Here is a 24,300-nt window from a genome sequence, read left to right on the forward strand (position 1 = left end):
AAGTAATGCTGCTCCTACATGTCAACTCACTCTCATTAGAGAGTATTAGTAGACTCTCTGCTTAATATAACTTTGTAACTACATGTCAACTTATTCTACTAACCCTAACCTAACAGTCTACTAATACTCTATTAACACTCTAATGAGAGTTAGTAGACACGTAGGGTCAACAGAATGTCTAAAGGGGACCATCAAAATAAAATGCAACCAACATTTCTTTTAATATTCACCAACAAAGGACATATACTATTAGAAGACGTATATTGTTTTATTGAGCATCTTCTGCTGTGGTCAGAACAGAGGAAAGCTGATATGTATTCAAATCAAAGACAAGGATCACAAAAGATTCTCTTAAAAAAAAAATCTTTTTACAAAAGCAGCTTTAGTTAACATGCTTGGGTTAGCAATATAATACCATAAATTCCCAAATCATCTTTGGTGTAGTTTGGAGTAAAAAAGAAAAAACCCAAACAAACAATCAACAGCAACAACAAAAATATAATAAAATATTTACAAAGCATGTACTAAATCCTTCCCTAATAGTTCGATTCAAACAGCTCATTAAAGTGCATCAGATTTCAGTAGTTTGAGTGAATTAAGCTAAAGAGTGCATAGATATAATCTCTGAATGAAATTTTATCATAAGAGTCTTGCACTGCACTCAGTGCACATGCGTTACCATAAGCTGTTGTACAGAACTTGGATATTAATGAAAGCAAACCAAGCCAAAATACGAGTAGTACATGATACATCATCTTAGGAAAACAAAACACTGTGGAAAAACACCATTATGGCAAGTTTGATAGGAAAGTTCTATTGAGTGATGACTAATCAATCTATCAAATTTAAAGAGTGGCTTTCAGAAATAAAATAAAAAATTTAATAAAAAAGGGAAATCCTTGATGCTCTGTTAAAATAACATCTTCAAAAAGAAAAGAGGAAAATCTTCCAAAATGTACAATCTTAAAATCTCCCCAGCTCTAAGTGCAAGTTAATATTCAGTGCTGCTCAAGAGGAGTGAAAAACCCTGATTTTGATAACGTAATTTTAAAGAAAACCCAAAGTAACACAATCAAAATTTTAAAGTACGGAAAAGTACAAGCAGTCCTCCCATTAAAATATACACAAGCATTTCAGACATTTTAATTTAAACATTAAAACCTCATACATAACCACTCCTATTTTCATTTACAAAAAAATGTTGTCATCCATTCAAGCCATGCTGTGAGGTGGATAATAAATAACCTTAGTTTGAACCACTGAAGCAGGTGTTCCTGTTGATGGCATAGAGTGTTTATAGTAAAAGGCACATCATAGCTATCGTTTAATTTGACATCATTCAGTTGAGGCATTATTCAGCATGATTAATTATACTCGTACTGTCCGCGTCATCAAAGTTGCGCTGGTAACGCACAGTCGAATGGAAGCGATGCTTGTTTTTCTGGTATAGGAGGAAGACGCCAGCAGCGATGATGCAGAGGAGTACAACGATGAAGAAGATCAGAGCCACAGGGCTACCTGGATCTGCACATGCAATATACAACATGTTATACCATAATGTTGCTTTGTTTTGAATTTGCAATGCCACGGAAAACCATCGATAGATAAAAAAAACAATCAACAATCAAATATTTTTGTTAGAAATGAAGTGTAGTTGGTTTAAAAATATACATGTAACCATATTTATGAGAGCAGTCACAGTAAAGGCACTATTGTTGGAATAGCCCATTTATGTAATCACTATGTTCAGTAAATAAATGTGTTCCTCATACCTTGTACAAATTAACTTATTATTTTTAATTTAGTCATTTTAATTTCTGCTTTCAAAAAAGCAATCAGTTGTTATTAGGTTTAGCAATGTAATGTTTGAATTTTAACCCTTTTTTGCTTATAATATAGATCATAACCTGCATAGATACATTTACTACGTTAGTTTTCATATGCTTTTATATTACACATTGTTTGGGGGACAGCATTGGGCAGGTTGTGGAATAACATTGTTTAAAATAATGGAATAAAAAAAAATATTTAATTTTTTTCATCTGATTAATTGGAAACATAATCAACAGATTAATCAATTATCAAAATAATCATTAGTTGCAGCCTTTTGAAGTTAATCAGATTCACTTAATCAGATTTTATACTATTTCACATGAGCTTGATGATTAGTTAATTCTGAACACAACCACATACCCAAATAAAACAAAAAAAGGTCTGCAAACTTCTGCAGTTAGGGTATTTTAAGTTTTTTATTTTAATTTTATTTTTATCTGTTTTCTCTGAAATGTTTTTTCAGTGGCATTGCATAGGTTGTAATTTTTACATTAAATGTGCAAAAGTTCTGATATGATTCATCGTGGTTGAACATGGGTATGTAGACTTTTACATCCACTTTCAAAAATGTACAAAATAAAATATATTTATAATACAATTAATGAATATATATATATATATATATATATATATATATATATGTGTGTGTGTGTGTGTGTGTGTGTACAATAAAGTTAATCAAATTATGAATTATTAATAGAATATATTAACTTTATTGTATATTTATCGCATATTATTATTGATTACATGTATATTATGAGGCATTTTGAAGATGAGAAGCTGAGGACTCACAGGCAGGTGCTTTGCAGACGAGTCGGCTGCGACTGTGCGAGCAGTTGGCTTTGGTCCAGATGCCTTTGCTGGAGACCATGACTGCGCAGACTGGCGATGTGTTCGGTGATAAATTCGGCCCTAATTTTTCATCCCAGCTAGAGAAGTCCAGTTCACTGCCGTCCTGCCAACCAGTGGGCTTACCTTAGAGGAAACAAAGATTTACAGAGCTAAAATAAGTCCACAAAGTTTATCTCTTCTCATTTTTAAACATTTCTATTTTTACACTGTGTAATTTAATGATCCATGCTGCAATATATAACTCTTAAAAAGTCTTAAAAAAGGACATGCTGAGCTTGAAGGTAGATTAATTATTATTTTACCTTTGGCGTCAATGTTGAGCGCCAGCCACACTCGGCTGGTGATGGAAGGGTTCTTACTCATATAGTTGGAGACAAAATCATTCTCCTCTTTACTCTTGATGGTTAACAGCTTGGAGGAAGAATCTATACAGGAGAAATACAAGATGTTGTTAGATAGATTTTTGGGTGGTTTGTACAGTTTCTAGTGATTACGTAGGGGTTTGGATTTGAGAAATTGTTCCTAAAATAGGGGTAGAAATAACAGTAACCATGTAAAGTGCCACTGAAAGTTAGTCTGCGTCTGTTCACCCAGCATCCGGTGCTTATTGCACAGAAAAATGGCAAGAGATGACTGAAATTACAACTTTTAAGCACACAAGATTTTGTCTGTAAAACCACTTGTATTTTGAGTGTTTTATCATGTTGGTCGGTTATCGTGGTGACATACATTTCAGATATGCCCCAAAATAGTAATTCGCCAAACTGGTCATTCGCGTGTGTGTTGTCGCTTCCTGTCTAACCAAGCTAAAGACACAGTAGAATACTCACCCAGATTCTGACACACGTTCTTGGCACTCTCCATGGTAAAGACTGAGTAGTTGTACATGTTGAAAGCATAACAGTGATCTTTAAACAGGACCCAAGAGGTCTGACTATCACTCTCAGGACAACTTCTGCTGGACTGAGAAGAGAGATGTGCACTACTTCCTGGGGAAAGAAAGAAAGAAAGAAAGAAAGAAAGAAAAAACAGTTTCAGACTGAACTTTTCAGAACAACAGTTGCGTTTGTGTTGTGTTATTGCATGCTTGTCTTACTTTCATTGATGTTGTTGTAGCAGATGGCCCCTTCTTGGGCTGCATGGCAGTTGATAGATGACCAGCTGCCTTTGGAGTCAACAAACACACACTTTTCCTCAGAATCACGGCCATCAGATACAAATCCATCTGGTTGGAATTGTACCGCGGTCCCATCTGACCACTCAAAGGGCCATCCGCTTATCTAGAGAAAAGGCCATAAAAATTCATAATTATAACAATTGAGAGAAAAAGTTTAAGCTCACAGTTAGTAATTGCGGTCAATTGTTCCTATTATCACAAAAACTGTGTACATCTTGTTTGGAGAGGCCAATCCACAGTGAAAAGCCGTCCCTTTTGGCGATCAGCGCCATGTTGTCATTAGTCGTTTGGTCACTAATGCTGGCAAGATGGCCTCCATTGCTGCCACACTCTTGCAGTGCCTGATACCAGTCCATTTTCTTGGCCACTCGACGGTAACTTATGCCATCCCGAGTATTGACGTCAACCACGCCCTTCATGAATTCATCTTTGGAATCTGTAAAAGACATTTTTCGTAAGTTGACAAATAACAAGCTATATCAAGAATTTTGGCTACTATCTACATAGATGTAAGGGACCGAAACTACAATTTTTTAAAAGAAATTAATACTTTTATTCAGCAAGGACTGATAATTGTAATACCCATCAAATGCTAATAATAATGCTGTTTATTATTCTTATGCGTAATGCTGTTTAGAATACTTAATGCTGTTGTTTTGAACATTCGATTAACCAAAAAAAATCAAAAATGCATCACAATTTCAACAAAAAAATTAAAGTCACCATGAAATCAAAATGGACAATTTTTTTTTTATGGAATATTGCATTATTAAACAGTTTTTTTAAATGTGGCCTCATAATCTTTAATCAAAAATATCCTCCCTCCCTCTTGTAGCGACATCTCTTCTCTTCTCTGATGAGGGTAGCACAACATGTTACTCACTTGAGATCACAGCAATAGCAAACCACAACCATCAATTGATATAATCTATTCACGATCAGAAAAAATATCAAGTCCCGCCCTACATTTTTCACTCTGATATACGTTACAAAAAGGAAGAAAAGAATAACATCGATTTTTTTTTGTGACCACAGAGAGTGAGGACCTCGGTTTAGTGTTCCCATCACTACACTGGGGCTCTCCCATCATGGTTGGGGCTCAACCCTGCTTATCTTCAGTGGGCAACCAGTCTTGGGCTACAGGGTGATATGGTTGCTGGCACCATATACTTGTATAGTATATAAAGGGTAAAACAAGCTGAAAACTTATTGGTGTTGCTTTACCATTTTCAATCTTGCACACCACAATACTTCGCTGTCTGAAGGCATTGAAAAGACGTTGGTTGGTTATTATTTCCCACTCTCCAATCACGTTGAGGCCAGCCATAAAGGGTTCTGTGATGTTTGGTCTTTGACCATATTTCCAGTTGGAGAACTGCACATTGCTTCCATCAAGCCATTTCAGCTGCTCATCTAAAACAAAGACATTATTACCATACATTACCATATGTGATACTTTCTTACTCAATCCATCTTTGCCTATAAAAGCTGGCATGACTTTTGGAAAGATTTTTGCCCTAGTTAACAGTCTGGAGGAGTCCATCACTCTGACTTAGCAAAAGTCAGAGCTAGCCTGCAGATTTTTAGAAGTCGAAGTTGACCAATTTCATAGAAAATTGTGCATTGTATGATGGGCTCCGATTTTTTAGATTCGGACAATGATTCCATCCAGAGGAGATCAAACATGTTTGATATTTTACCTGAATTTAGAACATATATTATTTTCAATTGTCGTGCGTCTCCTAGCAAAAAGGTGCATGTTTCTGCAGGAATTTGGAATTACTTGAAGGTCTGGAAGTGTTTTCTCTCTAACCATTTACAAAGTCAGCAAATGTATCATGTTTAGTGTTTTAAAATCAGATTTTAAAAGTTGTGTAGTCTATAAAAATTGGGAATATTTTGTCTGATAAATGGCTAACACAACTGACAAGATTGAACTTTCAGAAGTGATCATCTTACCGGTCTTGTTTCGGTTCATTCCCAGCCACACAAACGACACCAAGCTTCTGAACGGCCGCAGCTGCAGCATGATAAAATCATTCTCGGCCTCATCACGAATGGTCAGGATTTCTCCATACCCAGCTAAAACATACAGGAAGGATTTACCATTCAAAATCATGAGATTCAGGTAATGCTCCTTAGAAGTCATCAAACATTGGGATTTATGTCTATAATCATTTTACAACAGCGTTGACCACGGCTGATTAGAGTTGCTGTTTCTGCATACAATAAAACTTTGAAAAAGACGAAAAGCAAACATGAACAAGATATTTTGCAGAATAGCTAATCTAGTGTTTTAAGTCCCAGATATGATTAAGCACCATCCGTACCGAGAGTCTTGCAGGTCTGCTGTTCACCGATGTTGTTGTTGGCCCACCTGGGAGAACCCAGCAGCATTGTGTAGCAGTTCTTCTTAAAGCGGATCCAGCTCTGTCCATTGCTTTTGTGGGGACATGTGACAGTTTCCACTTCAGGAGTGACGGTCTTATCTGTTATGGGAAAATGCATTTTAAAGCAAAACATATGAGTGTAACTAATGAAAAGCAGTTCCAATGTCAGTTCCAGTTATGCCAATATCATTAGATAAGGTTAGCAGTTAGTATTTATGAATTTAATTAGCTTTGGAACAAATGATCCTCACTGTGTGGGATGTGGCAGATCACTCCTGAAAGCTCTTCTTCACATTCGGTGGCCTTCCAGAAACCATCAGTGTCCAGATACACACAGGCCCCTTCAGTGGCTTCAGAGGACCAGCGGTTGAACTCTGTGTGGCTGTGGTCTGTCCAGTGGTAGTGCTCCCCTTCCTTGATTAAAAACAAAAACGAACAAAGATTTTCATGACATTGAACTGTATGTACTGTACAGTAAGTAATAAACTAGTGTAAAAAAAGTTTGTTTTTTTAACAATATCAATATTAACACACAAAACGGTTCAACATTGATAATAATAAGAAATGTACAAATCAGCATATTAGAATGATTGGTCCCACTTTATATTAGGTGTAGTTAACTACAATGTACGTATTGTGCTCATGTTCAATTACAAAAAAACACTTTTGATGCTACTGTAGTTTGATACAGGTAAGGTTATGAACAATATGGTTGTATGGGTAAGTTTAAGCGTGGGTTATGGGGTAAGGGAAGTGTCAACAGTGTTATTATAGAAGAAGTAATTACAGATGTAATTTAAAAGTATTTTTATATATAAGTACAATGTAAAAACATGTATTTATTTACACAATACGGTATTGTACCGTCTACTGTATACAGGCCACCAGGGCACCATACAGACTTTATCAAAGATTTTGCTGATTTTCTATCAGAGTTAGTACTGGCTGCAGATAAAGTCCTAATTGTTGGTGATTTTAATATACATGTAGATAACAAAAAAGATGCATTGGGATTGGCATTTAAAGACATTCTGAACTTGATTGGAGTTAGACAATGCGTGTCAGGACATACTCATTGTCGTAATCATACTCTAGATCTAATATGTTCACATAGAATCAATGTTGATGCCGTTAAAATTCTACAGCAGAGCGATGACATCTCAGATCATTATCTAGTCTCGTGTAAACTTCTTTTAGCCAAGGCTGCAAAGTGAACTCGGTGTTACAAATATGTTAGACCTATCACTTCTGCCACGAAAGATTGCTTTATTAATAATATTCCTGATCAGTTTCATCTTCTCAGCATCCCAGATAGCTTAGAAGAACTCGATATTGCAACAGAAACTTTTGACTCTCTCTTTTCTAGCACTTTAGACACAGTTGCTCCTTTGCGCAACTGTGTCTTTAACAGAAGATTAAAGAAAATAGTACAACGAGCACACTCGTGCCAGAGCAGACAGATAAATGGAGCGTAACTGGAAGAAAACTTCAGCTTTGCCATCAAAGAAATAAATTAGATTTTAAAAATATATAGAAATAGAAATAGTTATTTTAAATTGTAATAATATTTCACAATAGACTGTTTACTGCATTTTCGATAAAATAAATGTAGCCTTGCTGAGAAGAGACTTCTTTCAAAAACATTCAAAAATCATACCGACCCCAAGCTTTTGAACGGTAGAGTATGCAAGTGTGTGATTTTCACTCACGTCTTCGCTTAAGAGTCCAATCCAGAGTGGCTGTCCTCTTCGAGAAACTTGCACAGTAAGCACTGCTTGGACATATGCATTCGGTATGCTGGCCAAGTCCATATCGTTGTTCCGGCACAACTGAAGAGCCTCTGACCATGTTAAATTGTCCTGCTGTACCACCTTAAATGTATGATTATGAACTGTGAAGTTATCCTCAGGCTTAGGTTCCTCTGGTTTATCTGGGGAAATTGTCAGCTGGATGTTAATCAACAGAATGCCATTTAATTTAACATACAGAAGACTGAGACGGTCGCTGGTGGCTCAAACCTGCGTAATGCTGGCAGATGCTGAGATTCTGCCGGTCAGAGCAGGAGGTGTAGTCCCAGGTGCCCATCATGTCAGAATGATCATCATTGTACATGTAGGCACAGAGCTCCAGGGAGTCTTGTTCAAACGTCTGCCAAGCAATACAAGAGGAAAAGGAGAAAATAAGTCAGATTAGGTGTAAAGGGATTAATCTATGGCCTCAAAATGTTTTTAAGTAAAATTCTGAATGAAATGTTTGCTTATGATATTAAAAGTAAAGCCAACTGAATGCATGACGTGGTGTATGGGAGATTATTAAAAAAAAACGTGTTCCTCCACTTTTCATTTTGCATTAGAGTGACTAGTTCACATAAAAATGAAAACTTATACGACAATGAGCTTCATTCTTCCATTAAGCAAATAAAAAGATGTTTTGGGGAATGTTCATGATGCTCTTTTCCATACAGTGAAAAGTGAATGGGGACTGAGGCTGTCAAGCTCAAAAATATTCTTGCATGTCTGTTTTCAAGTTATTGTATGACTTCAGAATACAATTCAAGTGTGATGATCAATATTATGTTGCTTTTACAGTACCATTCTAAAGACTAGGGACTTTTTATATGTTTTTGAAATAAGTCAAGGCTGCATTTATTTGATCAAAAATAAAGTAAAATAGTAATATTATTATTACAATTTAAAATAAACATTTTCAATTGTAATGTACACTAAAATGTAATTTATTCCTGTGGTAACAAAGTTGAATTTTTAGCATCATTCCTCCAGTCTTCAGTGTCACATGATTCTCCAGAAATAAATATAATATGCTGATTTGCTGCTTAAGAAACATTTCTTATAATTTTCAATGTTCAAAACAGTTGTGCTTCTTAATAATTTATGGATACGTGTAAAAAAAAAAATCTTTGATGAATATACTTTTTTAACATTTAAAATCTTTACCATCTTTTGTAACCTTATAAATGCCTTTACGGTCACTTTTGATCAATATAATGCATTCATGCTAAAAAAAATATATATATATTTTCTGAGGCTTTAATATTTGGGTAAACTAACCTATATAAAAGAAGCTTCCATTCTTCCATTATTCTAAACATATTTCCTGTTTTAATAAAATGAGAAACAAAACTATTCTCTGTATAATCCACCGCATGCCGCAAATGCTGTACATAGACTGTTGATTATTAAAGCAGATGGACACTTGCATTGATGAATATGGGTCGTAACTGGCCATGCAGGAGAGGATTGAAGTTCAGATATTCAACTGGCGAGTTATCCACCCACTGAGTGTCATGAAGCTTGAACTTCAGACCAATCCAGACCTTCTGAGGCTGCCCGGGTAACTGCGGTAACATTGTAGTGATGAAGTCTAGATGGAGGCAAGATGCACAGGATGGAAAGTTGTTAAGTGTGTTAAATATGCGTTAATATTTAAATATGTTCTCAGTTCTCAAACCAAACAAACCCTGTTCAACTTGGTCAGATATGGTGAGCATCGAGCCTCTCAGGCTTTTGCAGAACTCATTGGCATCTTTGAAGTTTTGGAAATTAGACTTAGGTAAAGGCCTGTAGCACTGCAATACACATATACAATGATGGCATTAAAAAACACACACATCTTCAAATTTCAAGGGATGTGATTGGCATGTCAGACCTTGTCTTTGAAGTGTTGGGAGTTTCCCTCACATGAGATGCCGGCTGGGTGCGGCTCTGGGGTTCCTTTCTCCGCAGAAGTGACATTCAGGGTCTCGCACACAAATGGCTGTCTTTCATTACAGCTTCTGGTATAACCTTCAGGGGGAAAAAAAAGATTAAAGAGGATCATCTTAGTTGATTCATAAATCATAACTGTTGCTTTCAGTTCAGAGAGATATTATTTTAGAACATTTTCTTATCTTTTACACTTAAATTTGTCTTTCGTATCCGTAATATTATGAAAGTAATTCAAATGCTTTATTGGCTTTTCTTGTACAAAATGGACCTCATAATTATATAATAGTACTAATAAACAACATTTTGGAGGGGTCATTTAGAAGTAGTGTGTCTGGAAGAAAATTAATAATAATTATAAATTTATCAAACTTAATCAAAGTGACTAATATGTATGAGAGCATTTAGCCCAGCACACAGCTTTGATTTGGATGATCAGTAAGATCCGTTGGAAAATATACGCAATAAAAGCCGACCAATCAGGTTGTGAACATATCTCTAAGCCTTTAAGTTCAGTGTTTAAATGCCAATGTGAATGCTAAGCGGACCAAGACTAAATTAAATGTTTTTTGTTGTTTTTTTTTTTTTGTCCGGAGCAAATAATCCAAGCGAACCAACACACCCTAAAAAACAATTAATTTTTTTATAAAATTTATACTGATATTTACTCAACATTTTTCATTTCTGCTTGAGTTCAGTGAAAATGTCACCAGGGCAAATAAAAAGAGAAAAAAAGAAATCACAAGCCTGACCAAGCTAGAAGTGATTTATGGGTTTTACGACATTCACAGAAATGTACCATTCTGCAACAACTAGGATGAATGAATGAGCCATGAAACATCTTCAAATGAAAAACATGTCAAGCTGCTCCAAGATCAATTCTGCAAGATGTTGAAATTACTTAAGGAATCACAATAAAACTCTCATACCGGGTTCAATAGAGATGGGAGTGATGGAAGGGCATCTGCCCAGGAACGCTGGATGATAGTGGCTGAACCTGCAAGCACACACAATAAAGACACACATAAAAAGACAATCATTGATTAATAAAAGAGAGGTTCATGCCAGTAATTGTGGTTTAGATAAGGTATGATACACCAACTTACATAAAGGGAACATGAGGACCAGGATAACGCAGGTCTGCCCACCACCTCACAAACTCTTTTCCTGCATGCTACAAAAGGTCATTACAATTAAATTCATTACTGGCTAATAGGAACAATCACATATTCACTCATATTAATTTAATCATTATATATAATTTAATTATTACCCAACAGATCTCTACTTTCTTGTGTTGTGGATCAAACATTGTACATTTATATGTACAGAGTATAGGGGTTTTTAAACATTTAAAAAAGAAACAAACTAATTTGTTTAATTTTTGATACACTAAGTATATAAAAATCACCAAATTATGTATATAATAATAATAAATGCACCCATAGCCAAGTGGTGCTATATATATATATGAATGCAACTTCCACGTGTGTTTATTTTGCAAAAGGTAAAATGGCAAGCTCAGTTTTAGTTTTGCAAATTTGTGATTAAATAATCATTTTAATATTCAGTAATATTATTGATCTGACTGCTCTGACACCATTGGATGAGATCAAAACTTGAACTGAACTGAGCTTGACGATGACCCCACTTTTGTCTAGAGAGCTGCTTTATAGCTGATTCGACTTCGTTTCGACTCATTTTTGCAACATTGACACGGTTATTGAACTGAATTGAATTAACATTGAACTGATTCAGTGTATAACAACACTATTGTCATCTGTAGCGCTGCTATTAGAATTAAACTAATTCCATAATTGATGAACTTTAAACTGTTATTGAACTAAGTACACACTGAACTGACTTGAGCCGAATAATGACACTATTGTCTTTTTAGAGCTGCTTTACAGCAGAATTGAACTTTGTTTGCATCATTGATCCTTATTTTCCTGTTTATCCCAGTAAAACTGCTTGAAGCAATCTATACTGACTCTGACTTGACTTGATTATCATGATATTATTTCAATGCTATTTATTTAATAAATAAAAGACAGTAAATTTGCAGACAGCTTGGTTCATATCTGGTTCAGTACACTACTATTCAAAAGTTTGGGGGCAGTAAATGTACAAAATAAATGAGTACTTTTATTCAGCAAGGATGCATTAAATTGATCAAAAGTAACAGTAAAGACACTTACAATGTTACAAAAGATTTCGATTTCAAATGCTGTTCTTTTGAACTTTCTATTCGTCAAAGAATCATGAAACATTTAATCACAGTTTCCACAAAAAATATTGAATCGCCATAACCATTTTCAACTGCGATAATAATACATGTTTCTTGAGCAGCAGATCAGCATATTAGAATGATTTCTGATCACATGACAGTGAAGACTAGAGTAATTAAGCTAATATTTCAGCTTTTAAAATATGCATTTTAATATTTATTAAAATGGAAAACAATTATTTTAATAATTATTGTAATAATATTTCACAATATTGCTGTTTTTATTGTATTTTCGATCACATAAATGCAGCCTTGGTGAGCATTAGAGAACATTTGAACTGCAGTGTATTTATTGAATAAGTTTCTAAAATAATAACACAAAATTAATTTTTGTATTTGTTCATTTTTAAAATATCTATATAAATTACTTTTTAAATAATGACAACAGATTAAAAGTAAAACTTTTTTTTTTTAAATAATGTTTTGTGGTCTGTCTTTGCATGAACTTTGGCTCTGTTACACATAAACAGCATTTGTATTTTTTACTTGCGTTACTACTTTTTAAGACCTCACAAACGTTTTGTTTTGACATTCTTCAGAAGGTAAAGTTTTAATCAAGGGCTCAGTCAACCCCTTAACTGCCCTGTAATTCAAATGTCGGCCCTCTCTGGTACTGTACCTGAAAAAGATGTTCCTGAAGGTGGCGGGCAGCATTAATGCTGGCGGGTGTGGCGAGTTTGCTGTTGTTGCTGCTGCAATACAACATGGCCTCATCAAACGACAGCTTTGGCTCTGTTACAAACCAGAACTCCTGTCCGTCTATAAACACTGATGTGTTATGGTGCCCATCTGTTAGTAGTAAAACAAAATATGTCACTGATTTCCGCACACAAAAAACCCCCACAATCCACAAAAAAAAAAAAAAAATGTAGGCATTTGAAATGAATGCTCTACCTGGGTTGTACCACTCTGGAGTTTTAGGTGTTTGACCTAAAGAAATATGCAAAACACCATGAAATCACAAAATGCTTTTGTTAAAAACATATTAACACTGTTCCAAACCTGTTTGCAGTTACTTTTTCCTTAGAAAATATAAATTCTGAATGCACTTGTCACACTTTAACAGTATTACAATGAAGGAAACTGAACTTTTCAAACTCATTTAATTGCAAATTAAAATAAAAAAAATTTGCAAAGCAAATATAGAATCTATGTGAGCAGTATTAACTAAAACTATAATCTACACTTTGCCAGGAAGCAGTCTTAAAAGCTTTGGGTGTTGTTTACCTCGCGGAATCTGACACACCCATTCCAGTTTGGCGTGACAGTGAAAGGTGCTGGGATAAAACGACCGTGGAAGAACATTATGATACAGTAAGAAGAGAAACGGCTTGTAGGTTCCTTTCGAAGACTGAAGATAAAACACAAAAACACAAAATAGTAATAATTATCACAAGCTGTCTTAATTCAAAATTTCTTGATTTCTACAGTGTAACATCTACTGTCCAGGTTTTTCTTGTTCTTCTTATTATTGGCAGTTTGATAACTCTGATGTGTTTTTGAGTATTTGAATCTTTTTTGATGACAATACATCGATCTGATTTATTTCCCATCTCTCTCTACTCCCAAATAGAAGGTGGAGGCCATATGTAGGTCAGGCTGTGACTATTCTAGGTTTCTGATTATTGATTGGCTGTTGTTTGCCAATGGGTGAAAGGCTGTTTTGTGTCAATTACTGCCCCCTCCTCAACATGTACACATTCCAGTGAAACTAAAACATCAAACTCACATATTCATTAACTTTAACACTGTTTTCACATCATGTTTGAATTACATAAGTTACATTATAATGTCATTTTAATGAAAAAAGAATAAAATGCTACAGGAAAAACCTGTTAATTAGTTATATAACCGAAAATTTGATAACCTTAAGCACTATTTTAGCTTTTTCATTAAAATGATGTTTAAAAGTATGTTTTTTGTAAGTAAATGTTTATGTGATGCATTAGCTTTCACTACATTTTACTTAAATAGTTATGTTTCTTATTAATTTTTGTGATCAGTTATGCACATTAGTGTTTCATCTAACATTTTAGGTTGTTTAGGAAACATTTATTGCATTATTGGTAACACTTTACAATAAGGTCCCATGAATTAATGCAAGTTAACTAACAATGGCCAATACATTTGTCACAGTATTTATTAATCTGTGTTAATAAAAATACAAGTGTTTATGGTTAGCTCATGCTATCACTGGTCCATTAAATAATATTAATATACAACTTTTCATTTTATCAATGTACATTTACATTTAGCAGATGCTTTTATCCCAAGTGACCTACAACTAAGGACTAAAGACAAGTCAAGTCATTGTGAAGAGGCAAAAACAACGCAAGAAGTGCTCAAAATACAAAGTTCAGGCATTGCTCAGAGTAGGGAGGATTTAAAGGAAAATGAAAGAATTTTTTTTTTCCCCTATGTTAAGTGCTAACGGAAGAGATGAGTTTTCAGTTGTACAACCCCAATTCCCAATTCAAACGCAATACAAATCAAGAATCAGTGATTTGTTAATTCTCTTGAACTCTAATTTAACTAACGAAAGTACAAAGAAAAACATTTCAATGTTTTCACTGGCCAAAATAACTGGATTTTGTAAATATAAACAAATCTTGATTTTGATGGCTGCAACACACTCCAAAAAAGTTGGGACAGAATAAAAGTGCAAAGATTACAGAATATCCAAGTTATATTTTAGAATATCCAAGTTTGGAAACCGTCCACAATTAGCAGGTGAACTTTTAATAGGAGGGAATACAGTAATTGGGTATAAAAGGAACATTCACCAAAACTCAGTCTTTGCAAGCAAAGCTAGGTCGTGGCTCAACAATTTGTGCCACATTTGTATTAGAGATTTGTCAAACAATTCAAAAATCACATTTCTATATGCAAGAATGCAAAGCATTTAGGTCTTTCACCATCTAGCATAAAAAAGATTCAAGGAATCCAGAGAATCTCAGTTTGTGTAAAGCAAGAAACCTCTGTTGAATGTGTGTGACCTTCGAGTCCTCAAATGGCACTTCATGAGAAACCATCATGCTATGGTGTTAAAAAATAGCCACATGGGTATGGGAGTACTTTGGAAAACCATTGTCTTGTCACTTAAACACAGTCTCTCTGGGCTTGAGCTCATCTCAGATGGTCTAAAAGACAGTGGAAATGTGTGCTGTGGTCAGAGGAGTCCACGTTTCAGCTTGTTTAGGGGAAAAACGGACATTGATTTCTAAGTCCCAAATACGAAAGGGACCATCCAGACTTTCATCAGCGACGGGTGTAAAAGCAAACATCTGTCATGGTGTGGGGGTGCATCAGTGCAAACGGTATGGTGACTTGCATATGTATGAGGGTACCATTACAATCTCCAATACATGGAGATGTATTGGGATTGTACACAGACATAAACTGTCATCAAGAATACATCTTTCATGGGAAGCAAAACAATGGCAGGCCTCATTCTACACATCCTAAAACAGAGTGGTTTCTTAGACACTCTACTACACTATACTGAAAATGTATGGCCCATCATGAAAAGGAGAATCAGACAACGACGACCACAGACTCTTGAGCAGCGGTCTTGTATCAGGCAAGATTGGGCAAAAACTCAAAAACTTGCACAACTGCAACAATTAGTGTCCTCAATTCCCAAACATTTAAAAAGTGTAATTAAAAGGAAAGGTGAGGTGACACAGTAAACATGCCTCTGTCCCAACTTTTTTGGAGTGTGTTGCAGCCATCAAAATCAAAATTTGTTTATATTTACAAAATACAACGAAGTCGGTGAGTGAAAATCTTTTCTTTGTACTTTTGTCAGGTAAATAAAAGTAAAAAAAAGGTTACACTTTATTTCGATAGTCACTTTAGACATTCTACTAACTAGAAGTAACTTTTCAACTACATGTCAACTAACTGTCATTAGAGTATTAGTAGCTTGTAGTAGACTGTCAGTAGACTGTTAGGTTAGGGGTTAGGTGTTAGGGTTCGGGTTAGGAGAACAAGTTGACTTATAGTTACTAAGTTACTTATAGTCAGTAGAATGTCTGTTGGGGGACCAACAAAATATAGAGTTAGCAGATATTAAGCAGACAATCTACTAATACTCTAATGACAGTTGGTTGACATGTAGCTGTAAAGTTACTTATAGTTAGTTGAATATCTAAAGTGGACTATCGAAATAAAGTGTTACCTAAAAAAAAAAAAAAAAGATTCTTGATTTATAGCATTTTACAAAATGTCCCAACGTTTTCTGGAAATGGGGTTGTATTAGTAAATTAACTAATGCAACCTTATTGTAAATTGTTACTTTAGTGTAATTAATCTACAAAAATGAATCTGTATCTGACTTTACTGTTGATGTGTGCTAATTGTCAAATAAAATAAAATAAAATTTTATTTATTAAGACATTGTAATATTAAAATGATTTGAAATATCAAAGAGTACAGCCATCCAAATATCTCTAATGGTCAAGTTACTAAAGATTTTAACTTGTAATTATGTATTTTTATTAGTATGGAAATTATGACTGTAACAGCCTTTCTTGTGTATTATATATTTTTTTTATATATAATATTGCATTATATAGCAGAATTACAATGTTATGAGAGGTCATGCAATGCTAGGGTAATGTTTCGGGGGTTTTGTTTACCACACCTTAAAGGCAACACAATCCCTGTTATAGGCATCATCTTCGTTGAACTCCTCAGGAAAGATCATCATAGAGACCTGTTACCAAGACACAGAAACAAATTACAACACCGTCCTACACATTTCACACATTAGCTTTAGTACACAAACTAATAAAGAAGCAAATGATGGCTTTATTTTGTTCTGGAAAAATCACATGTCAATGACTCACCGGGCGTCCATCACTCCACTCCCAGTTGTTGTTATTTGGATTTCGACGATTTAGTCCCACCCAAAAAAAACGGTTATCACTGTAAAGGGAAACAAAGAGTACAAATATAAATCAATACATTTCACAGTATTTGGTTTTGTGTGTGGGTATGATAATAGGAGTTATAGGGGGAAAAAAACTGTGCGAACTGTACCTGATAGAGTCTCTCAGGATGAAATGTAACGCCTGCATATCTTTCGTCTCAGCGAGGCTGGGCAGATGACCTCCCAGCGCCTCACAGAAACGCTCCGCCTCTTCCCACGAGCGCTTCCGGCTCAAACGCTCCTCGTGAAACACCTGTAGACCCGGAAAACACATTCAAAAAGATGTCAGTTGGATCTAACGAGAAAATGTCTTCATTGTCTTGATGAATACAAACTTAACACACCTTGTAACAGTAGTTTAGGCCTTCCCTTGAGACCCATCCTGGTGCGCAGGAAGCATTGGGGTTGGGCACAATTGGATCTGGGGTGGGTTGGACCATGGATTTTATGGGATTCTTACAGATATTACCAGCTTTGAAAAGAGTGCAGTTTTTGACAACCCACTGGCCCAAAGGATTCCCAGTAGACACCACCACACAGCCACCGGCGAAAGCTGGAACACATATTCCCATTCAAACTCAATGCAAAATCTTTTGAATTATTTAATTTATGATATTTAAAAAGTTAGGATATTGTGTTCTTGGATGCATGGATGCATTTATTAATGCCTGCATGTATATTGTATTTATGCACAGACAAATTTCACTAAATTCACAGTGTTTCCACACATGACAGATCAACACATTATCCGGAAATGTGTATTTTGCTGTGATTAGTAATTCTGAATGGATCCGTCTACTGTAATAGTTATATGTAAAGGCTATTGGTTTAGGTTTCGTTTTTCGGCATCTCTGTGTGTTCGGTAACTTGACTTATCTTTGCTGTTGCACTGTACACATACTATACAAAGTGAATTATTTTTTTAATAGGTGCTTCAGTGTGCATACATTTATAAATTATAACGACTCATGTCATTTGGTTGTTTGGTGTCCTTTTAGAGTCTCAAAGTGTCCTTTTTTTGAAAGAGACCTAAATTTAACTTGAGAAAAGCTTGCAGAAAATACAGTTTTGTGAAAGTCACCCTTTAATCTGATATTTTACTTTGCTGGATATAGCAATAGATGACAATTAACATGTTAAATTAGAGAAATGGTACATGCTTAATTTCACAATAAGCGTGCGAATATTTGCGAGTAAACAAATTATCCATTGATAGCCCTGATGCACAGTAATAAGATGCTACAAATCATGCTGAAAAAATGTATTAGGATATTGAACAACCACAGCCAAATCTATAATATGCATCACCTGGTTCTAGCCATTTCCAATTGGTGTAGGTGACCCGATCTGCTCTCCCATCCTGACTGATCCACTGGTACTCCCTGGACCCTTTAGTGTCCTGAAGCCCCGTCCAGAAATTCAAAACCCCAGAGCTGATATGCTCTTTCAGAAGACTGTTAATGAAGGCCTGTTCAAATCTAAATATAGGAATACACATCCTTATGTTACTAGAAAATGTGAAAAATAAGCATGAGTTCTATTATGTAATTAGCGGTTCACTGTTATTATTGATCATACTTGGGGGTTAGAGATTTGAACAAAAGTGTTAATCAGTCATATCAACAGAATCTTTTTTTTTCACTTAGAGAAGAAAGCAACTATCTAGCAACAAGAACCTATATAACACACACATATATATATATATATATATATACACTCACCTAAAGGATTATTAGGAACACCTGTTCAATTTCTCATTAATGTAATTATCTAATCAACCAATCACATGGCAGTTGCTTCAATGCATTTAGGGGTGTGGTCCTGGTCAAGACAATCTCCTGAACTCCAAACTGAGTGTCAGAATGGGAAAGAAAGGTGATTTAAGCAATTTTGAGCGTGGCATGGTTGTTGGTGCCAGACGGGCCGGTCTGAGTATTTCACAATCTGCTCAGTTACTAGGATTTTCACGCACAACCATTTCTAGGGTTTACAAAGAATGGTGTGAAAAGGGAAAAACATCCAGTACGCGGCAGTCCTGTGGGCGAAAATGCCTTGTTGATGCTAGAGGTCAGAGGAGAATTGGCAGACTGAGACTTCAAGCTGATAGAAGAGCAATTTTGACTGAAATAACCACTCGTTACAACCGAGGTATGCAGCAAAGCATTTGTGAAGCCACAACACGCACAACCTTGAGGTTGATGGGCTACAACAGCAGAAGACCCCACCGGGTACCACTCATCTCCAATATAAATAGGAAAAAGAGGCTACAATTCGCAAGAGCTCACCAAAATTGGACAGTTGAAGACTGGAAAAATGTTGCCTGGTCTGATGAGTCTCGATTTCTGTTGAGACATTCAGATGGTTGAGTCAGAATTTGGCGTAAACAAAATGAGAACATGGATCCATCATGCCTTGTTACCACTGTGCAGGCTGGTGGTGGTGGTGTAATGGTGTGGGGGATGTTTTCTTGGCACACTTTAGGCCCCTTAGTGCCAATTGGGCATCGTTTAAATGCCACGGCCTACCTGAGCATTGTTTCTGACCATGCCCATCCCTTTATGGCCACCATGTACCCTCTGATGGCTACTTCCAGCAGGATAATGCACCATGTCACAAAGCTTGAATCATTTCAAATTGGTTTCTTGAACATGACAATGAGTTCACTGTACTAAAATGGCCCCCACAGTCACCAGATCTCAACCCAATAGAGCATCTTTGGGATGTGGTGGAACGGGAGCTTCGTGCCCTGGATGTGCAGCCCACAAATCTCCATCAACTGCAAGATGCTATCCTATCAATATGGGCCAACATTTCTAAAGAATGCTTTCAGCACCTTGTTGAATCAATGCCACGTAGAATTAAGGCCGTTCTGAAGGCAAAAGGGGGTCAAACACAGTATTAGTATGGTGTTCCTAATAATCCTTTAGGGGAGTGTATATATATATATACATATATATATATACATATATATACATATATATACATATATATATATATATATATACATACACATATATTCACAACCTTTTATCTTAGATGTGATTAATCGATTTGACAGCGCTACAAATTACTCAACTGTTACCTGTTATTAATGGTGATGTGGCAGCTGTTTTTGTAGAGCATAAGCTCAGTGTCTACTTTATAGCAAGCATCACCATGTCTCTTCCAGTTCTAGAGAGTAGAATAAAAAAAACAGATGTCTGCTTATACAGTAATATCGGAATCAGATTCACATGTGGAATCTAAATGGATGGCAATAACAACAACATGATTGATGTATTTCCCCTGGAGTTACAATGAATTGTTCAATAGTGGCCCTCTCTGTCAAGTGTCAGTCAGTAATGGTCACTCACCCCGTCTGGAGGGCAGCCTTCCTCTGGGGCGCTCTCATTCACGTCCCCCTTTACCTTGCACATGTAAGCCTTTGACTTTTCACAGTCAGACACAGACCATGTGTGATGCTACAAACATGAATAGAGAAATCAGAGAACAGTGCTCATGTTCATGTGATACTGCTCAAGTAAAATCTGACTTGATGAAACACACACACACACTCACACACACACACACACACACACACACACACACACACACACACACACACACACACACACACACACACCTCTCCTGCATAGTACACGCAGTTGATGGTATTTGGTAGAAGTGGTGGAGGTTGAGCTCTGGCCCAGTATGTGAAAGACACTGGTACTTTATCAATCCATTCAAAGACTGACGTGCTTCCATTACCCAAAAGACCAATCCATACATCGGTCTTCAGATCTGTCACACAGTTTATAATGCAAATTGGACAGATATAACAAGAAACAAAAACAGTTATATATAATTTCTCAGAACATGTTGTTGATACATGTGTGTAGTGAGAGGTGTTTACCTGCGTGAAAGTTTGTGTGTATCATTTCTATTTCCTCTAAACTGTGCATGCTGGCAAGCTCAGATACATCCATCTTACACATGTCCTGAGCTTCATGCTGGGACAGTCTGGACTCTGTTGCACTGTGGAGTTTATAACAGAATCCTTTCCACCCAATCCAACCATCTTTACACACTGTGGGCTTATAGACCTCCCTGACTGCTGAAACGAGAGGAAGGGAGATGGTGCAGAGAAAGAGAGAAAGAAAAGAACGAAAACAGTACGAGAGAACAGTCTCTGACCTGTACTCGTATTGTCTTTGTTATTCTTCATGCAGATGAATGGAAGACGATTTTCACACTTCTCTGCGCCAAAATGCAGCGGCTCCTTCAGAACCCCACAATCCTCGTCCGACAAAAGTGATCTTATTGGGATCCCTAAAAAAAATATGCCAAATGACAAACAAAAATTTAAGCAAACATGAAATATTTTTATTCATATAAAATATGTGTGTTTGCGTGTGTATGTATATATATATATATATATATATATATGTGTGTGTGTGTGTATGTTTATGTTTATTTTATGGAGAAAAATTACTAGTATTATGCCTAAATTTAATATCCCAAAACATTTTTTTTATTAAGTGTCAATAATGTTATATTTATTTGTTTGTTTATTTAGCAGGGGCAGTGCACATTAATAAACAATACTGTTAATGTGCCAGAATTAGCCAAAGATATAATCAATTATTATAGTTTACAATATCATAAATGCATAAATTATATCCCCATTTTTTTCTGAATTATTATTTTCATCCAAAAATAAATTAAAATGCAAATCATTCATTCAATGACTTAAATGCACCACTTCTATAAAAGTTATGATTCTGATGTCTCAATTAAAATGTATTTTAATATTTTCTTAAATTATCTAAAAATTCTCTTTAATTATCTGATATTTTTAGGACAGGGTAAGGTTAGTTCAGGATTTAAAATATCACATGGTGCAATTCTCCAAAAAACAATAGTATTTATGAAAAAATTATAACCCAACCGTAAAAAACAACCCATTTAACTTTCAGACGTGTACGTATTAAAGTTGTTATTTTACAAGATGGCCATAGCATATGATATTTTTAGTCAGTATATTATAAAAGTAAAAGTTTTTCAAAACCATAGAATTATAGCTTTTTAGAATTTTTTTTTAACCTGAAAGAATAATGCTTGCATAAAATAATATTACAATACAGGTCTAAAAAGGTCTCAACTGCATTGAGAATTGAAATGACAATTTGCTTTCCATCCTTTTATTGTTGATATAGTAAAAAAAGGACAAGAGCTTAATTCGTTTTTAAAAATTAATTAATTAGTCAGTAAAGTGACAATTAACATAAAATAAAGCAACTATTAATGCCATTCAAATCTAGTTATCTAGATTAGGATTGCATTATTGCAGTAACATCTCCAATAATGTATGCAAATAATTGGCATAAAAAAGTGTTCATAGACACAGTTCATTACATTGACAACACACACATGGGGCGAGGAGAGACAGAACGCCCACATCATCACAGTTGACCGTCAGTCAGAGATAATGCTGTCACCACTGTCCTCAGAGACAGAGACTGATTCTGCCTGTGTTTACTGCATAAAGACGCCATTCAACTCATTAGTTTGTTATTCAGCAAAACAAATCTCACTGTATGCCCATACACACACTGCCACATTAACAGTGATAGAAGTGTCATTGTCAGTGCCAACGGCAGACTCGTGTCAAGATAAGATGGAGAATAGATCCTCCGAGAACACTGTAAATGTACTGTAGATGCACTGTAGGACGCAACAGAATGTGGCACAGCAGGTTGTAAAAGGGAAATCCTTGTTCTTTCAAAAGAAAAATGTCAGATGTACTACTGTATGTCAGACATTTCACCTCTCCTAGAATTTTGCTTGAAAAACACAGGGCTTGAGTAAATTATGACATCATTTTATATTTTGGTTGAAATATCTCTTTAAAACATAGAATAAAAAGCAATGATTTACAATAATATTAGTTATTATATACCATGTGCTTGAAATCACCTGTTTCCCAAGGGGCAAAAGATAAAGCTGATCCATCGGACCACTGCCAACCCTGCATCCAGTCCAGATGGTTCAAGCCAATCCACAGCTTGCTTGGCAAGTCTTTCCGCACTTTAACTGCATGGAAAGAGATAGAGAATGAACAATAAATAAAGTATGGATTCAAACTTTGAGATCAGTGTTCGGCACCACCAAATGGAATTGCAAAAATAACTAGATAAAAAAGTTTGTCAAGACAAACTTTGTTGACTTGAGAAAGCCTAGAATTTGTTGCTAGGGTGTTATGTGAGGTTTATAGGGTGTTGTTATGAAGGTGCTAGGGTAATCCGGGTGATTACTAGGGTGTTGCTATGCGGTTGCTAAAATATTCTAGGTCGTTGCTGGTGTGTTGCTAGCCAGTTACTAGGCTGTTCAATATGCTGTAAATATAGTAAATATACTGTAAATAGGGAGTTCCGGTTGGTTGCTATTGGAGGTTCAGAAATAGAGCTGGTTAAAAAACTTGAAAGCAAGTGAAAATGAGATATGAGTCTTACAGAACTCAAGCTCTTGAGGGCTAGACACACTGAGCAGATCACCATCTTGACTCCGACAGGCATCCCTTGCCTCGTGCCAGGACACCACCGCTGTGGACACCACCTGATAGCAGCGTCCTTTCACTGGGCCTTCTTCCCATAAAGTAGAACATCCTTCCACTAAATAAAAGAAAACAGGTGGGAGGTTAGTTCAAATTCGTCCACTGTACAGACCTCCATATGTCTGTCTCACATATGTGATTCTATCATTCTGTCTCTGACTTTTGAAGTGTTGAACAACTCTGCAATCTTCTTCCATATATTTTTTTCAGAAATTATTGGAAGCCACAATACAGGAATGTGCAACAAACAGGAGTTATAGTGGCTTTGCAAGAACAGAACAGTGCAAGTCAATGTCTTTTCCCTGCTGAAATCTGCAGCTTAAACCAGCATGAGTTCCGCATTAAGTAGGTCAGCATGGTGTTTGTGGGAAAACAGTCAACCAAGGTAGGTAATTTATGTTAATGTATTTATCTCCACACATTGTTTTTTTTATTAAGAAACTAATAAATGAAAAACAGCTTCCAATTACAAAAAGTGTGTCCCTTTATTATACCAATGTTTACATCAGTTGTA

General features: G+C 35.7%; 1 protein-coding gene across 2 annotated transcripts in view; it reads right to left on the reverse strand.

The window, feature by feature from the left end:
• Positions 1–249: 249 nt before the first annotated feature.
• Positions 250–24,300, reverse strand: part of ly75 (lymphocyte antigen 75) — a 31,990-nt gene continuing 7,939 nt past the window's right edge. The window contains exons 4-35 of one of the 2 annotated variants that reach the window (XM_077203048.1): positions 23,686–23,844; positions 23,150–23,266; positions 21,368–21,502; positions 21,087–21,284; positions 20,817–20,974; positions 20,548–20,655; positions 20,277–20,365; positions 18,503–18,672; positions 17,539–17,747; positions 17,305–17,447; positions 17,112–17,190; positions 16,907–16,978; positions 13,489–13,612; positions 13,156–13,191; positions 12,881–13,050; positions 11,081–11,148; positions 10,904–10,971; positions 9,919–10,055; positions 9,730–9,838; positions 9,470–9,633; positions 8,271–8,400; positions 7,962–8,182; positions 6,504–6,666; positions 6,193–6,351; positions 5,822–5,944; positions 5,087–5,275; positions 4,075–4,298; positions 3,782–3,965; positions 3,516–3,674; positions 2,988–3,110; positions 2,626–2,808; positions 250–1,524 (exon numbers count right to left, since the gene is read on the reverse strand). In XM_077203048.1, the coding sequence (XP_077059163.1) occupies positions 1,352–1,524; positions 2,626–2,808; positions 2,988–3,110; positions 3,516–3,674; positions 3,782–3,965; positions 4,075–4,298; positions 5,087–5,275; positions 5,822–5,944; positions 6,193–6,351; positions 6,504–6,666; positions 7,962–8,182; positions 8,271–8,400; positions 9,470–9,633; positions 9,730–9,838; positions 9,919–10,055; positions 10,904–10,971; positions 11,081–11,148; positions 12,881–13,050; positions 13,156–13,191; positions 13,489–13,612; positions 16,907–16,978; positions 17,112–17,190; positions 17,305–17,447; positions 17,539–17,747; positions 18,503–18,672; positions 20,277–20,365; positions 20,548–20,655; positions 20,817–20,974; positions 21,087–21,284; positions 21,368–21,502; positions 23,150–23,266; positions 23,686–23,844 (4,544 nt within the window). In that variant the 3' untranslated portion in view covers positions 250–1,351. Of the gene's footprint in view, positions 1,525–2,625; positions 2,809–2,987; positions 3,111–3,515; positions 3,675–3,781; positions 3,966–4,074; positions 4,299–5,086; positions 5,276–5,821; positions 5,945–6,192; positions 6,352–6,503; positions 6,667–7,961; positions 8,183–8,270; positions 8,401–9,469; positions 9,634–9,729; positions 9,839–9,918; positions 10,056–10,903; positions 10,972–11,080; positions 11,149–12,880; positions 13,051–13,155; positions 13,192–13,488; positions 13,613–16,906; positions 16,979–17,111; positions 17,191–17,304; positions 17,448–17,538; positions 17,748–18,502; positions 18,673–20,276; positions 20,366–20,547; positions 20,656–20,816; positions 20,975–21,086; positions 21,288–21,367; positions 21,503–23,149; positions 23,267–23,685; positions 23,845–24,300 lie in introns of both variants that reach the window. The other variant, XM_077203047.1, reaches the window with a different exon arrangement.

The sequence above is a fragment of the Siphateles boraxobius genome, unplaced genomic scaffold, assembly GCF_051911475.1.
Source record: "Siphateles boraxobius isolate OS27281-9 unplaced genomic scaffold, OSU_SipBor_1 5, whole genome shotgun sequence".
NCBI classification, from domain to species: domain Eukaryota; kingdom Metazoa; phylum Chordata; class Actinopteri; order Cypriniformes; family Leuciscidae; genus Siphateles; species Siphateles boraxobius.